The 16,342-nt window shown below is 40.1% G+C and overlaps 1 protein-coding gene across 1 annotated transcript in view; it reads right to left on the reverse strand.

The window, feature by feature from the left end:
* Positions 1-404: 404 nt before the first annotated feature.
* Positions 405-16,342, reverse strand: part of HMGA2 (high mobility group AT-hook 2) — a 145,476-nt gene continuing 129,538 nt past the window's right edge. Inside the window, exons 4-5 of the mRNA XM_027967479.3 lie at positions 13,801-13,833; positions 405-564 (exon numbers count right to left, since the gene is read on the reverse strand). Of these exons, the coding sequence (XP_027823280.2) occupies positions 517-564; positions 13,801-13,833 (81 nt within the window). The 3' untranslated portion in view covers positions 405-516. The remainder of the gene's footprint in view (positions 565-13,800; positions 13,834-16,342) is intronic.

The raw sequence follows: 16,342 nt of genomic DNA on the forward strand, positions 1-16,342 counted from the left end.
TGTTCTACACAGAAGCTTCACTACTGAGCGGGCTGGGTGGCGTCTGAGGTGGCCAGTGTTTCCCACCACGCCTGGCCTGGAGGAATGCCCGGTGTCACGTAGGTGACACGTTTCTGGTTTGGATGCAGTGCAGTGATTGACTAAACCCGATTCAGAGGTTATTTTCTCATCCACCCACTCCTGCTTATCAGATCCACAAACTATTAGTAGGTTAAGGAAAAAGAAAACAGTAATTAAAAGTTGCATTGTTAAAACTGTGTCCCCTGTGTTTACAGCAGTTTTCACTAAACCTGGGACCGTGAAGGGATTACAAAGAAGGTGATTAATATAGTCCTTTTTAAGGTTACGTGACTTCTCCCACCCCCACCCCCGTCCCGCCCCCACCCCTCCCCCCCACCCCCGACCCCAGATGAAAGTGGAAAGACCATGGCGACAGAGAGTAAGTGGTCACTGCAGTGTCTTCTCCCTTCAAAAGATTCAACTGCTGCTGAGGTAGAAATTGAATGCTGGCGCCCCCTAATCCTCTTCTGCAGACTCTTGTGAGGATGTCTCTTCAGTTTCCTCCTGGAACACACAAAGGGCACAGCCATTACACTGTGGGGCCTGCTCTGACAAACGGTTCAGAAGTGACCTGTTTCTACAGCACATTATGCTGGCTTCAAAAGAGGATGCGGATGACTGGCGAGCCCCTCGTTCCCAGGGCTTCTTAAACCATAATTGAGGAATCAAGGTGTTGTTTTTTCCCAGAGCCGTCATTAGCCACTGTTGACTTAAGGCTTGACATCATGGCGGCTGCTCAGCAGATTCAATTGTCTGCCATCCAGAGAATGTCAGGCCTGCGTGAGCTTACCCACCAATGAGAGGGAAAAAAGACAAGGATACATTTTTTCCTGATAGCTCACCAGTCATCAGTTTTAAAAACTAGCAAATCAAGTGAAGGGGATCCATTCCTGAGGCACAAAGGAAATGCGTCCTGCAGATATTGGGAATCATAGCTGATGCTCTTAGGGTGCTTACTTGATGCTTTTAGGGACTGGCTGGTATTATTCCCATTCTACAGGTGAGAAAAATCAAGGCACAAGAACTCATATACCCAAAGCGCAGGGCCAGGACAGCCAGGCTTTGGGCAGAGTGAGATGGGTGTTGGCACTCCTGCATGACCAAGATGTCACCACCACAGTGAGGGAGGCAGCGTGAAGGCAGAGCCTGAGAAGGGGCTGCAAGAGCTGAGGACTCATTTCCTTTCCAAATGGATTTCCTCCTTGTATTTATTAAAGCACGTTGTAAGACAATGGCCACAGTCTGCCATTAACAGCTCAATCTCAATACTAAATCCACACCAACCAAGCATTTAATGGTGGGCTAACCAAACAAAGAAAATCTAATATATATGTTTTTGCAGGGCCTTCTCTTCATAAATCTAATTCCCCCTTCTCTTTCCCTTTTTTGATTCCTTATGGCTCTGGAATTTGTTGGAGTTTCTGCAAGCCGGCTTGAGCTGTAAAGTTCTCTTTCCTTTTGCTTATTTAACAAATGTGCAGTACCTTTCAGGACATGGGTGGTAAAGCGGAGACAATAAACATTTCTGATAAAAGCGTCCTTAGTGACAGGATGATTTTTATCAAATGCTGTACACTGTCTCATAAGACGGCATGTGAAAAAGATCTGGGAGAAGAAGCAAACATTTACTCCTGCAGCAAACTTTAGGAATGGCCAGCTTCAAACAGCTTATAACAGTCTTCATACTTTAATAGATTTGATTTTCCACATGGCTTCATTTTGTCTGGGTGGCTAACTGACACAATTTATACCTCTCTTCCTTTCCCAGGTCACTACAGTACACCATTCAGTAACGCATGCCTTAAAGCTTGTCTGCATTATATGACCAAACTTCCATTCATTAGTGTTTGAAGCACTTCAGCTGTGAAGGAACTCCTAAATGCTACCATGTGTGATGCTTTTGCGTAAAAGCAGCAAAAAGGAGGCGGGGGAAGAAAAGCCCACATGAACGGGCACTCACAGGCTCACACGAATGCACACACACTCACTGTATCCTGAGCTTTAATAGGCCACTGCTTATTGCAAACCCTTTGCAAAAGGTTTCAAACATTCTCTTCCCCCTACCCAAGACTGAGGGAGCTGTAAATCCTGGGAATAAACACACATACAAATGAATGGATTATAGCTTAAAAAATATAACCACTGCAGCATCAAGTCATGAGATTTCACACTGGTTTTGTTTAGTCTGCTTTGGGTTATGTAGGAAACGTGGAACGTTTGCAGCCACCTCCCCTCTGCTCCCAACACCCAAACTGGGCTTCACATATTTAAGCAGCAGGTTTATACCTCTTGATAGGCAACAGGCCAGGATCCTGAGATTCTCCATGTATGGAGTCCTGGCCACAAAGGAGGATGGAAGGGGATCCAAGCCACGGACAGACGCAAGAGAGTTGAGCTAATGTTCAGCTGCCCTTTGACCTTGTCTTTACACTTAATATTTAAATTTCAGAAAGTCACTTATGTTGTTCGGCGGATACACTCTTCAACCATCCCCAAAGGACTCCTCATTAGGACAGGAGGTATGGACTTAGGTGACTACCCTGAAACAGACTACGGCGTACAAGGTGGCAGATAGATTTGATTGCTTCTTCCCCTGGTTAACAAATTAACAGAAGGCTGTCAAGTTGGAAGGCCCCTGGGGCCCCAGATCAAGCTGTAACTATTCCATTCCTAACTGATCAATTTTTCTAGACTATCTGGAAAAAGGTCTTCCAAATCCAGAAGGAAACCGAATTTTCAGGCCATGAACTTACAAAGATCTTGCAGTAGATGGGATGTGATCAGCTTTTCAAAACATTCCCAGAAACTTTGCTTGATCTGAGCTCTTGTAGCTCCTGATATGGAAGTGGTTTATTTAAATCCTTTAGTCACAATTTAGCCGAAAATGACGGTCCCTCATTCTCATATTGTTTCCTTTATTTAATGGTTCTTAATACAACATGGAGAGTTGTTTTATTTCCATGGACACTGAAATGCCTCTGCTAGGACTGGGTTTCTAACCAGGATGTCAGAGGGTGGGAGCCTCACTGGGTCAACCTTGGGAGGTCATGTAGCTCTCACATGCTCAGGATGAAGATTCTCACAAGTGTCTGGTTTGTGGAGAGTTTTCTCTTCTTGGCATAGCCCTGACTGGCCAACCTCTAAAGGATGACATGGCTGCCAAGGGGATCATGTTGGAGGTGCATATGAGAGGTGGCAGCTCTCACCTCTGCAAATGCCGGTTCTCACCCTTCCAGTAACTTGGCCTTTTGCTGTGACAGAAAGTATGCGTGTAATTAGGAGAAGAAAAATCTTCACTTTTTTTTTTGTTGTTGTTCCACAGTTCATTGACTCAACTGGGGCAGGTGATTCAACAGCAGATTGCAAAGTAAGGCTGGGAGAGGAGTTCTTGCTTTTCTTCTCAGGAACCATCTGTATGTCGTGGATGCATGATGATGGAGTCAGAAGACTTCCCCGGTGGCACTGTGGGTAAGAATCTGCCTGCCAATGCAGGGTACATGGGTTCAATCCCTGGTCTAGGGAGATTCCACATGCTTCGGAGCCAGTAAATCACAACTACTGAGCCCAAGCTCCAGAGTCACAACTCCTGAGCCTGTGTGCCGCAACTACTGAAGCCTGTGTGTCTTAGAGCCTGTGTTCTGCAACAAGAGAAGCCACCACAATGAGAAGCCCTCGTGCTGCAACTGGAGGAGCCCATGCTTGCCACAAGTAGGGAAAGCCTGAGCTAAGCAACAGACACCCAGTATAGCGCCCCCCCCCCAAAAAAAAAAAGGATGGCATCAGAAAATCCATGTTCAGCTGCTGACCAGACTTCACACAGGGCCCTTCTGAGGTGCAAAGAGTGGACAGACAGGAACCAGTGATAAAAGGAAGATGCATCTGGTCCTGACATCCCCTAGGAATCTTATTTTCATAGCAGAGTAGATGGTAGGAAACCCCTGAGATTCAATCCTCTTAAGTAACTTAAAAGACTGCCATTTGCTGTAGGCAATAGATTGGAACTTGAGCTATTTACTTAAATTGCTTCATGTTTGCTGCATATGGCTAAAAGATCTTTGAGCTTGGGTAGCCCCCCAACGGCAGCTCTGAGGCAATACTGAGTCGTTGAAAGACTGTCGCCAAGCACTCTCCACATCTCATTAGGGGCTAGTTGGCGAGGTGGGAAAGCCAGGCAGCCGCAGTCTGGTCAAGGAGGCTTACTGTTGGAATGGCGCTTCAGGAATGTAGGATAAAAGGACTTTTCAAAGTGAAAGTGCACAGTGACATTTTTATGAGCACCAGCCACTAAGGCCTCTAAACACTGAACAGCCCCCAGCCATCCACTCAGTTACCTTACAAAGACCACTGAGGCTGCACCGCACGGGGGTGAAACACGTGGATTTTTTTGGCAGAAAACTGAAGAGAGGGAAAAGAAAGTACACAGAGTTGGAGAACTATATTTTTATTATGACTGCTGGAAAAATTGCACTCATTTTGCCTAAAGTTTTTCTTTTGTTCCCCCCAAATGGAATTTAATAAGTGTAACTCTTTCATTGCTTTCATTACGCTTGGGGGAAAAAACCCACTAAAACCTAGAAAGACAGTTCTCACCTCTCCCCGTTCTTTTGATTTTGTTCAGCATGACACATTTAGCATATACCCTTGGATGCACTTTTGCTCACTGATTCAAAAGGAGGAAGAAGACATCCCAATATACATCCTGATCCCCTCATGCTGGATGGAATTTTTCAATGTCTTAGGTGTTTAACCATAGGTCTTACCACCGCAGGCAAGGGTGAGGGTGTGCACTGGAGGAAGGTTTAAGGCAAGAGCTGAAGCTCTGGGTTTAATTTTCAGATGCAGACTAAACAGAAGGTCTGCAGTGGAAAGGAGGCCAGCAAATTTTCAATGGAACCGAGAAATGGAAATACTCTCCCTGCAAATTATAGGGGTGCTGACACCATCATGCCCCTCTTTGTGTGTAGGAAGGAGGGCTAGTCACAGAAGTCCATGTTGCCTTTATGTCGCCTTTAATAAATACTTATTTTTCCCACCTTGGTTGCAAAGAACTCTGTGACTCTCTTATTAGAAAGTGCTGCAGGCTACAAATGCATCTGTAATTAAAGCTATCTTGCTAGTAAACCAAATAATACCTTGTCTTCTAGAAAGAGTAGTTATGGTTTAGTGACATTCTTTTTGTCATCTTAGTATGTTCAGTTCCTTAAGGACTTGGAATGACACACGAAAGAGTTTTTCATGTTCATGAATATCTCAAGCCAGTCCCGCTAGAACAAAAATCATGGGTTCCCCTCCTCTGTAGCAGAGACCAGAAACCAGGTTTTCAAGTTCCATCTGCAGCTAAGTGACCCACGAGACCACAAATCAGACATTTTCTATTTCTTGGTCAGATATTTTAATTTAAAATGGATTGGGGCTGTTTAACTTCATGGAAAGTGATTACTTCCTTCAACTAGGAAAATTTTATATCACATTTTAAAAAAAACATGTTCAATGGAACCTGTATAAACCCTATGATCTGGCAAGTGCAAGGCATTCTGGTGGAAATGTTTTTCAAAAGGAGGCTTCAGAAGTTGGGATATTTATGGTATATTTATCTTTTTAGTCTTTATGGATATTTATGGGATATTTATGGGATATTTATCTTTTTAGTCTTTATGGATATTTATGGGATATTTATGGGATATTTATCTTTTTAGTCTTATGTATGTAAAAATATACAAGTGTCTACCTTGCATGTGTTACCATCAACTTAATAAAAGTCAGTTTTAAGATCTTATTGTGTGTTCAGGTGCTAGGTTGTGTCTGCCTCTTTTCAACCCTATGGACTGTAGCCCCCCAGGCTCCTCTGTCCGTGAGGTTTCTCAGGCAAGAATACTGGAGTGGGTTGTCATTTCCTTCTCCAGGGAATCTTCCCGACTCACGGATTGACCCGTCTCCGGCATTGCAGGCAGATTCTTTACCACTGAGCCACCGGGGGAGCCCTTTGAAGGTCTTACTGGAGGATGTTTACGGTAAAGAAGGTTGATCCTAGATATCAATAACCATGGGCACCAGCCCTGGCATTAACGTGTATATAACTTGTGCCTTTTTCGCACTGTGTTACACAGTAATGATAATACCCATCAGCAGGGTGTGAGAAAAAAATGTGACAACAAAATGGGAAAATTTTGAAAAAAAGAGTAAAAATTCTGTAAGACTACAGTGTGGAGCTATGATGATTAATTATAGCTACTCATTTTGTGTTTCTTTCTTTATCTGTGGTTCAATGATAGATAGCTGTGAAAGAAAGGGAAAAAAAACCTGTTACTAAAGAATGCCTCCCAAAGAAAACAAAATATGACATCTTAGATTTGTAATATACTCCTGTTTGTCTTGTGCATGCCTCTGATCAGAGTTTCATCCCTGAAAATACTGTAAAGAGAGGTAACATTCATCTCTGGGATACTACGAACTCTTTTCTGGGATGGAAGACTATTTAAAAATATCTTCAGAAGGGAATCACATTTTTCAGATAGACAGTTCATTTTATATATAAACTAAATGCAAATTCTGGGGGCTTCCCTTGTGGTTCAGCTGGTAAAAATCCGCCTGCAATGGAGGAGACCCCGGTTTGAGTCCTGGGTGGGAAGATCCCCTGGAGAAGGGAAAGGCTACCCACTTCAGTATTCTGGCCTAGAGAATTCCATGGACTGTATAGTCCATGGAATTGCAAGAGTCGGACACGACTGAGAGACTTGCACACTTATTAACTGCAGATTTCAGGATCCTGTAAGTCATGATTTCTGAGGATCACAAGCTTCATCAGTTTTCCATGCATGCCTCCCAAGTTGCTTCAGTTGTGCCTGGCTCTTTGCGCCCCTATGGACTGTAGCCCTCAAGGCTCCTGTGTCCGGCAGTTTCTAATTCTTATTGAAGAAATGTCATGTTTAAGAAATAGTTAAAGATGCAGCAGAAAGATTTTTATATGAAGGAACCACTCAGGAAAAGGAAATTCATTTCAACATTTCCAAAACTATTGAGGAATGTTCTTCTTTTTACAAAGTAGTTTAAAAATGGATAAATTAAAGGCTGCTTAATGGTTTTATTCTGGATGTGTTTATTGATGGCTCAGATTAGCAGAAATATTTTCTCTCTGTTTTCTATGTATATAAAATTGTTCATAATTTGTATTTGTTGCCAGGAAATAGAACATTTCTGAGTTTTAATCATTATTGCACCAAACATTGTTTATTAGCCTGAGACAAAGACTTTTGAAGATGATTATGAAAATATCAATAATAACAGTAAGTTAAATAATTCTTCAATAGAAACATTTCCGTGTCTAGCAAACATTCCCTCAAAGTTAAAAAAGTTTCTTGGACAAACCAACATATTTCTATTCAAACATTAAGGATTTCCTTAGAAAGACAGTGTTTTAAAGCCAGTTACTATTTATTCATATTAATTTGGGTTTGGATAATAAGAAGAAATCTTACATATTGAATAAATAATAGCTTTTTATACAACTCACATCAAAATGCATAGGAAAAGCACTCTGCAATATGCAAAGGAAAGCAGACAGACATGGCCATTTTATTTTTAGCCTAATCCACAGGCTTTACCACACAGTTAAAGGCAATCATATTAAAAAAAAACCAAAACCTCTTATAGGAAATCTGTCAAGTTCAGAAACACTATATTTTGCCTTTTGGAGTTTTATGTCGTGCCCCAAACTGAGTAATGTTCTTTCACTTCCGTTAGACGTTTATGTCATCTCTGTAAGACATCCCATGCCAAGAAACAGCTGACTTCATCTTGCCAATATTCCTTTATTAAAACTAAGCTAATGACTTCATATGTTTACAGTTGATGATCATTTTGATATGCTTCCTCTGCCCTACCCATGTGCTGTATCTCCTTGAGCTACTTTATTATAAGAGTTAAATGATGCCTTCTACTTGGATCTTTTCTTTTTCCTTGACCTTTGCAATGTCAGAGGTCAGAGGTTAAATCAAAAATGTATTTCCTATACACAAAACAGTCCCACTCAAGGTGGGCTTTGATATCATTCTTTATGTTTTGCCAGTTGGTACCAAACATTTACTACTGGCCCACAAACTGTTTTACCAGCTTGAAAGAGCATAAGTTGGAAAACAAATAAATCAGTACTCTTTATGACTTAAGCAGCATAAATCACTATTCTCCCTGAGTGAGTAGAGAGTGACTCTTTTTTGCAAGTCTGATTTATGATGAACTATTTACTGAACTGGCCAAGATACCACGTAAAAGATGAGTGTTAGAGAACTCTCCCTTTTTCCTCCTTCCTCCTTTGTGTGTCTAGACTAAAAGCCCCCAGTAAAAATGCCTTCTTTGAGAACAAGATGCTGACTGCAATTCATCAACCTGCTTGTCCCAAAGTGAAATCTCTCATTTTGCTCCAAACAATGTTTAGGTTGTCTGAAATATAAACATCCTTAAAACTGCCCTTGAAGTCTCTGTAAAAGCATTCAACTTCTTTTTTTTTTTTAAGGGGGGGGGGAAATCCCATGATAACCAAGGCTTAGATTTCTTTGCCCCAACACACATCACCCACAAATGATGTTACTCGCAGGTAAAAGCTCTATTTCGAAACAGAAAGCTTTGTTTCCAGTCTCTTAGAAACTGAAAACTTTCCAGTTCTCTCACTGGGAAGCCGAAAAGGAGCAGGTTTCTACCTGTCTTAATTGCTAGAGGTGTAGCTTGCCAGGGCACTACAACAATGAGGAAACTGGGTTGAAAGGAAGGAGAAGTTGGATTGTTTAAAGCTGTTTTTACCTTCTGAGTAGGGCTCACGTGAGAAAAAAAATATCTGAATTATATATAAGGACTCACTTCTAATTTCAGTTTAAAATCTTAAAAGGCGGAAATCAAGAAACAATAAGATAGCTAATAAATCAACAAAATCTTTTTAGAATTCTGAGATGGGGTGAGATTTTTTTTCTTATGAAAATTAACACTTGAGAAACAAAGCCCCCTCTAGCAATAATAATAATCCTATATCTTATAAGGTTTCTTTTAGAAAAAGGACAACAGCAGCAACAAAACCTACCAATTTCCTACTCAAATTGAGAATGTAATCCATGTGGCTGAGAAATCAACTGCTTTTTTAGCAATCAATGGCTAAAAAACTAGGAAATTAGCTAACTTCTTACTTTTTTACTTTAAATGAAAATATAGAATTCTCTAGTAAGCTTAGTTTTCACTGGTTTTGGAACTTATAAATTTAATATTAAATATTAGAGATCTTCCCTTTTAGATTTTTAAGGTTATTAACTTTCCCATCAGGGTTACGTGACACACACTTGAGGTTTGCAGCTGATGGCACCTGGTGGACTTCCCAAGCACACCTCTGCAGAATGGTTTTCCTTAAATTTTTATTCCTCTCTTGATGTATGTACTTATATACACATATGCACATCTAAATTCTGAGATTTAGCCTAATTCTGAATTTGGCTCCTTAGAATGAATTATGACTTTCTTTAATCCATTTTCAAAAAGTTGCATCCCCAAAGTTGTGAGGAAATTTAAGAAGAAGCAACAGTTAGAATCAGACACGAACAATGGACTGGTTCAACATTGGGAAGGAGTACAACAAGGCTGTATATTGTCAGCCTGTTTATTTAACTTGAAACAGAGTACATCATGTGAAATGCCGGACTGGATGAATAACAAGCTGGAATCAAGATTGCCAGAAGAAATATCAACAACCTCAAATATGCAAATAATACTACTCTAATGGTAGAAAGCGAAGAGGAACTAAAGAGTCTCTTGATGACAGTGAAAGAGGAGAGTGAAAAAGCTTAAAACTCAACATGAAAAAAACTAAGATTATGGCATTTGGTCCCATCACTTTATGGCAAATAGGGAAAAAGCAGAAACAGTGACATTTGTTTCTTGGGCTCCAAACTCACTGCGGACGGTAACTACAGCCAGGAAATTAAAAGACATTTGCTCTTTGGAAGAAAAGCTATGACAAACCTAGTCCGCATATTAAAAAACAGAGACATCACTTTTCTGCCAAAGGTCCATCGAGTCAAAGTCATGGTTTTTCCACTAGTCACGCATGTATGTGAGAGCTGGACCATAAGGAAGGCTGAGCGCCGAAGAACTGACGCTTCTCAACTGTGGCTTAAGAAGACTCTTGAGAGTCCCTTAAACTGAAAGAAGATCAAACCAGTCAATCCTAAAAGAAATCAACCCTGAACATTCATTGGAAGGACTGATGCTGAAGCTTAAGCTCCAATACTTTGGCTATGTAATGTGAAGGGCTGACTCATGCTGGGAAAAAGTGAGGGCAGGAGGAGAAGGGGGTGACAGCAGATGAGATGGTTGGATGGCATCACCAACTCAATGGACCTGAGTTTGAACAAACTCCAGGAGATAGTGAAGGACAGGGAAGCCTGCTGTGCTGCAGTCCATGGGGTCGCAAAGACTTGGACATGACTTAGTGACTGAACAATGACAACAAGCATTTTGATGGCATTAGGATACTTTAGAAGAGAGTCTTTGTAACTCCATACACATGGAATTACACACAAGCCAAGTGCTTTAGTCCAATGATAGTATGTAGAAATCACCATAAAATTTTCCCTTTGTTAAAAAATCCTTTATTTTAAAAAGATGCAGTGAAAACACTTGAGGTAAAAAAAGATAGTAGTTTTGAACTAATTAGACCTTGGATATTTTTGAGAATACAAATCCCTAGAAATGAAAAGCCAAGCATCCAAAAATAAGTCAGAATGTAATACTATTCCCTGGAATTTATACAACTCTTAAAATGTCCTTTGGAGTACATGAAGATGCACCGTTATTTTCCCAGTTCATGGATATATAGGGAATAGAGAGATTAATTCATCCATTGACAGGGCCAGAAAAACCTAGGCAGCCTTATACACTGTTGAGTTCTTTTCTTGCATGTAAAATATTTAATTGTGCTAAAATTTTTGCCACCTCAAAACAGGATCTGAATGTAACCCCTGGAAGTAGTGTTGATAGAAAGGATACGAGCCTGAATTAATCCAGACTGCCACATGGAAAAGCCATCCAGGAGGGTATTTTGACAGAAACAGATGTAAAAGAAAGAGATTCTTTCGAATGTGGTGTGAAATTTACATTATCCTCCACAAACTTCCGTGTAGTCCCCATGTTTATATAATTCATCACTGTGTCCTTAAGACAATATAGATTAGGAAGCCCAATGAGCTCATGTTCTTTTATTCTGAGTCTAAACTCTCTTTTCAAGGGCAAATCTGGAGCATGGTTGCAAGACAGCAAGATTGATCAGTGAGGACCAACCCCATCCATTTGTGATTTCTTTGATATTTCTGATTCTCTTGGGACAAAAATGTCTGATGTCACTTACATTATTTCTTGGTGTATTATTGCCCAATTTGTAATCAGTTTTAGCCATGTGGATAACCTCCGCCAGTGATTTACCTGTCTCTGCCTCTTTACTTTTGAATATGCCATTCATCTCATCTAAAACATCTTCTATTCCTAAAGAATAATCTATGTCTTCATTTTCCCTTCTGCAACTAAACAATAACAAGATCAAAACTCTTCTGAGGATCATCCCCTTAGGCAACACAGGGAATCCCACTCATTCATCTATATCACGCTGTGCCTCATAGACTCTCATTGCGCCTTCATTTGCTCAACAAATGATCAAATGTCTTCTCAAGTGTGTTCACTGAGTATCTTCATCCATGGCTCTCCGTTACTTACTTGAGGAGTTCATAAAATACTAATGCGTGGGTTTCCAGACTAAATAATCCGTATCACTGAAGGGTGAGGCCAGTGGTATGCAGGTAAAAGTTCAACAACTTGCTCTCCAGTAAAATAAAGTCCTGACTTGTAGTATATATCAATTTCCATGGTGTAACTACTCCCACCAAAATGGATTTCAAGTCACCTACTTAACATCACTAAATATAGAATCTGGAAGAGACACAATTGCCTCACAAGGGCTGGCTCCAGCATACACCACTGGGTAGGGTTCACATTTACAGTTGTCTGTCCTTCAGTATCCGAGGTGGGCTGATTCCGGGATTTGCCTTAGATACTCAAGTCCTATAGTTGGTCCTCACTCCATATCCATGTTTTTGCATCCACCAATTAAACAAACTATGGATCCTGTGGTACTGTAGCAGTTAGTGAAAAAAAAAATCCCCCTTTAAGTTGACCATCACAGTTCAAACCCATGTTGTTCAAGGGTCAACTACGTATATTAATATATACAACTGGATATACATAATTATATTAATAGTATCTGTAGGTGATTCCAATATGCAGCCAAGGCTAAGAACCTCTGAACTAGATTACACATTTCTCATATGCAGTGACTGTGTTTTTGTTTGCCTTATCTTCCCTACAACCCCCAAAATAGACACTGAATCAAAGCTTTAACAGATCACCTTAGATTATTAACCTGTCATTCACAGCCCATGATGTAACAGTGAACACAGCAATATACTTTGACCCCAATGCACAGAATTATAAATTAATTTTCTCTTGGATTTCCCTACTAATGAAGGATGAGAGGGTAATATATTTGGGATCTCCTACTTTAAAATGTCAAGCTTTTGTTTATATTTTGCTCTGTTTAACATTGCTTAGAAACATCGTGTGCTTATTTTTAGTGTCCCCTACCACTCTTGGCTTTTAGGAAAGGGAACAGCTGTGATTACGATTTTTTTTTTTCATGGAAACTCTGTTTTTATTTTAAAGCACATGTGTAATTATTCAGATACATTTTTCCTGTATGCTTATATTGGTTTAGAAGCTTCAATTCTCTTTCAAGCTGCATTTGCAAAGAACAGCAGATACAGGAGATTGCCTTTCCCATGCAAACCAACACTGTCCCAAGAGAATAGGGTGAGAGGTACAGTTTTAGAGAACTCTAGGGAAAAGATCCTACAGATAAATTATATGAAAGATCAACAAAGAACTTGGTAACCTGTGATACTGCTTAATAACTTACTTCGGTAGGTTCTGTATGATACACCTAAGTCTCCTGTGCATCTCCTTCAACCCCAAAAGGGAGAACAGCAAGACATTTTTATATTTTAATTTATTATTCAAGACATACTTTCTCAATAAACATGATTCTTATGCTTCTAAGTACAGATTATAATTGGGACAAGGAACTCCAGGCATATGGAACAAGAGAAGTAAAGACGGTTCCTAATTTTGATGCTGCAAAAGACTTCAGAGACTCACTCTGCTAAGATCAGAGAGTTCATCAATAGCCAAATTAATATAAAAATTTCTCAATTTCCAGGACTTCTTTGGAGGAATTAAGTCAATGAACAGGTATGTTTCTAGTCATGGATCATGATATACTTTGCAGCTAGTAAGTCCTGTATGGAGTCAATGGGATGTGGATCGTTAGATGGAAAGGGCAAAATCTGATGTTTAAGTATGGGCGAAACACCTCAGAAGACTAAGTATTTGTTTCATATAAGGCACTAAAAGGGTTTATTTTTAGAAGTATTTTTATTTGCTTTGTATACTTTAGGTCTTGATGTCTTTCAGAATTTTTGAAAACCTCAGACTATATGTTCTTGACTATGTCTGAAGGATACAACCAGTTTTCAAGAACACTACAATGCTGACATAATCAAAACTAGAGAAAGACTAAATAAAGGTCATTTGGGGTCATATTTTTTTGGTCTTACTTTTTACATTAATTGGGAGAAAAAAATCACAGTGACTGTCTCTTACCTGAGCAGGCTTCTTCTGAACAACTTGTTGTGGCTAAGAAAGAAAAAAAAAAAAAAAAGAATTGTTATAATTTAAAAGGAAACACACACAATGAGAATAATTAAGTATACCTGTTTTAAATATTCACACTTATTTGCGAAGATGAAAGTTTCTTCAAAGTTCAAACGGTTTCTTTCAGGTTAAAGGATGTTAAATTGTTAAAACAATTCCCACCTAAGGTCTGTAATACATAGCAGTTACATCAAAATAAACTTGCTATTCTATTCACTTTGTTTTAACTAGCATATCACAAAACTTAGGAAGTGAAAGGGCTTAATTTGTTACAATTTTGTTTTAAAAAACTCAGCTTTCTTGAGATATAATTTATATACCATAAAAGTCACCCATATGAAGTGTATACATCTAAGCTTTTTAGTGTAGTCTGAAGGTAGTACAAGTATCACCACTATCCAATTTTAGAAGATTTCAGCTCTTGGGAAAGAGACCTATCCATTATCACCCACTCCCGTCCCCTCTTCCCTCTCTAGCCAGCCTCCAGTCCCCAGCCAATTACTAATCTGTCCCTACACGTGTGTTGTGTGTTCAGTCATGTCTGACTCTTGCTGCAACCCTATAGACTGTAGCTCACCAGGCTCTTCTGTCCATGGGATTTCCCAGGCAAGAATACAGGAGTAGGTTGCCATTTCCTATTCCAGGGCATCTTCCTGACCCAGGGAAGGAACCTGCATCTCTGCAGAGGCAGGCGGATTCTTTATCATTAGTGCCACGTGTAACTTTGCCTATTCTGGACATGTCACGTAAATATACAGTCTTTTTGTATCTTTTGTAATCATATAACATCTGGTCTTCTTTCACTTAAAATGTATTCTAGGATTATCCACGCTATAGCATGTGTCAGTAATGCATTCCTTTTTAATAATTTTATTTATTTACCTATCTTTTGGTGGTATAGCATGTGGGATCTCAGTTCCCTGTGCCCCCTGCACTAGAATCATGGAGTCTTAACCACTGGTCCACCAGGGAAGCCCCAGTAATTCATTGCTTTTTATCGACAAATAATATTCCCTTGTATGGATATATTTTGTTTACATATCCATCAGTTCATGGACATCTGGGTTGTTTCCAACTTTTGCCTAACATAAATGATGCTACTATGAACATTCATGTATGAGTTTTCGTGTGTACAAGTTTTTATTTCGCTTAGGTATACAGCTAGGAGTGGCATTTCTGGGTGATAGAGGTTAACTGGTAAACTTTTTAAAGAGCTGTCAGATAGTTTTCCAAAGCAGCCTCATCATTTTATAGTCTCACCAGCAATGTAGGAGGATTCCAATTGCTCCAAATACATGCCCACACTTGCTACTGTCTTTTTACATCCTGCTGGTGTGAAGGTGAATGTCATTGTGGTTCTGATCTGAATATTCCTAAATATCAATCACCTCAGATGTGCAGATGACACCACCTTTATGGCAGAAAGTGAAGGGGAACTAAAAAGCCTCTTCATGAAGGTGAAAGAGGAGAGTGAAAAAGTTGGCTTAAAGCTCAACATTCAGAAAACAAAGATCATGGCATCTGGTCCCATCACTTCATGGCAAATAGACGGGGAAACAGTAGAAACACTGTCAGACTTTATTTTGGGGGGCTCCAGAATCACTGCAGGTGGTGACTGCAGCCATGAAATTAAAAGACGCTTACTCCTTGGAAGGAAAGTTATGACCAACCTAGATAGCATATTCAAAAGCAGAGATATTACTTTGCCGACTAAGGTCTATCTAGTCAAGGCTATGATTCTTCCAGTAGTCATGTACGGATGTGAGAGCTGGACTGTGAAGAAAGCTGAGCGCCGAAGAATTGATGCTTTTGAACTGTGGTGTTGGAGAAGACTCTTGAGAGTCCCTTGGACTGCAAGGAGATCCAACCAGTCCATTCTGAAGGAGATCAGTCCTGGGTGTTCATTGGAAGGAATGATGCTGAAGCTGAAACTCCAGTACTTTGGCCACCTCATGAGAAGAGTTGACTCATTAGAAAAGACCCTGATGCTGGGAGGGATTGGGGTCAGGAGGAGAAGGGGACGGCAGAGGATGAGATGGCTGGATGGCATCACTGACTCGATGGACGTGAGTCTGAGTGAACTCCGGGAGTTGGTGATGGACAGGGAGGCCTGGTGTGCTGCGATTCATGGGGTCGCAAAGAGTCGGACACAACTGAGCGAATGAACTGAACTGAACTGAACTGAATGGCTGATAATGCTGACCTTTTCATGTACCTTTTGGCCATTTGTATATCTTCTTTAGAGAAATGTCTATTTGAATCTTTAAAAATGTATTTGTCTATTCATTATTGAGTTATAAGAGTTCTTTATATGTTCTGGATACAAGTTTCTTATCAGAATCTGATGTGCAATTTTTTCCCCATTTTTCCATTTTTTTCCAATGTTTTTTTTTCTCATTTTTTTTCCAGTTTTTTCAACCCACAGAATTCATTCGCTTTCTTGACGGTATCACTTGCAGAATATTTTGTCATATCTGTATCTGCATATCTC

The sequence above is a fragment of the Ovis aries genome, chromosome 3 (genome assembly GCF_016772045.2).
Source record: "Ovis aries strain OAR_USU_Benz2616 breed Rambouillet chromosome 3, ARS-UI_Ramb_v3.0, whole genome shotgun sequence".
Taxonomy (NCBI): Eukaryota; Metazoa; Chordata; class Mammalia; order Artiodactyla; family Bovidae; genus Ovis; species Ovis aries.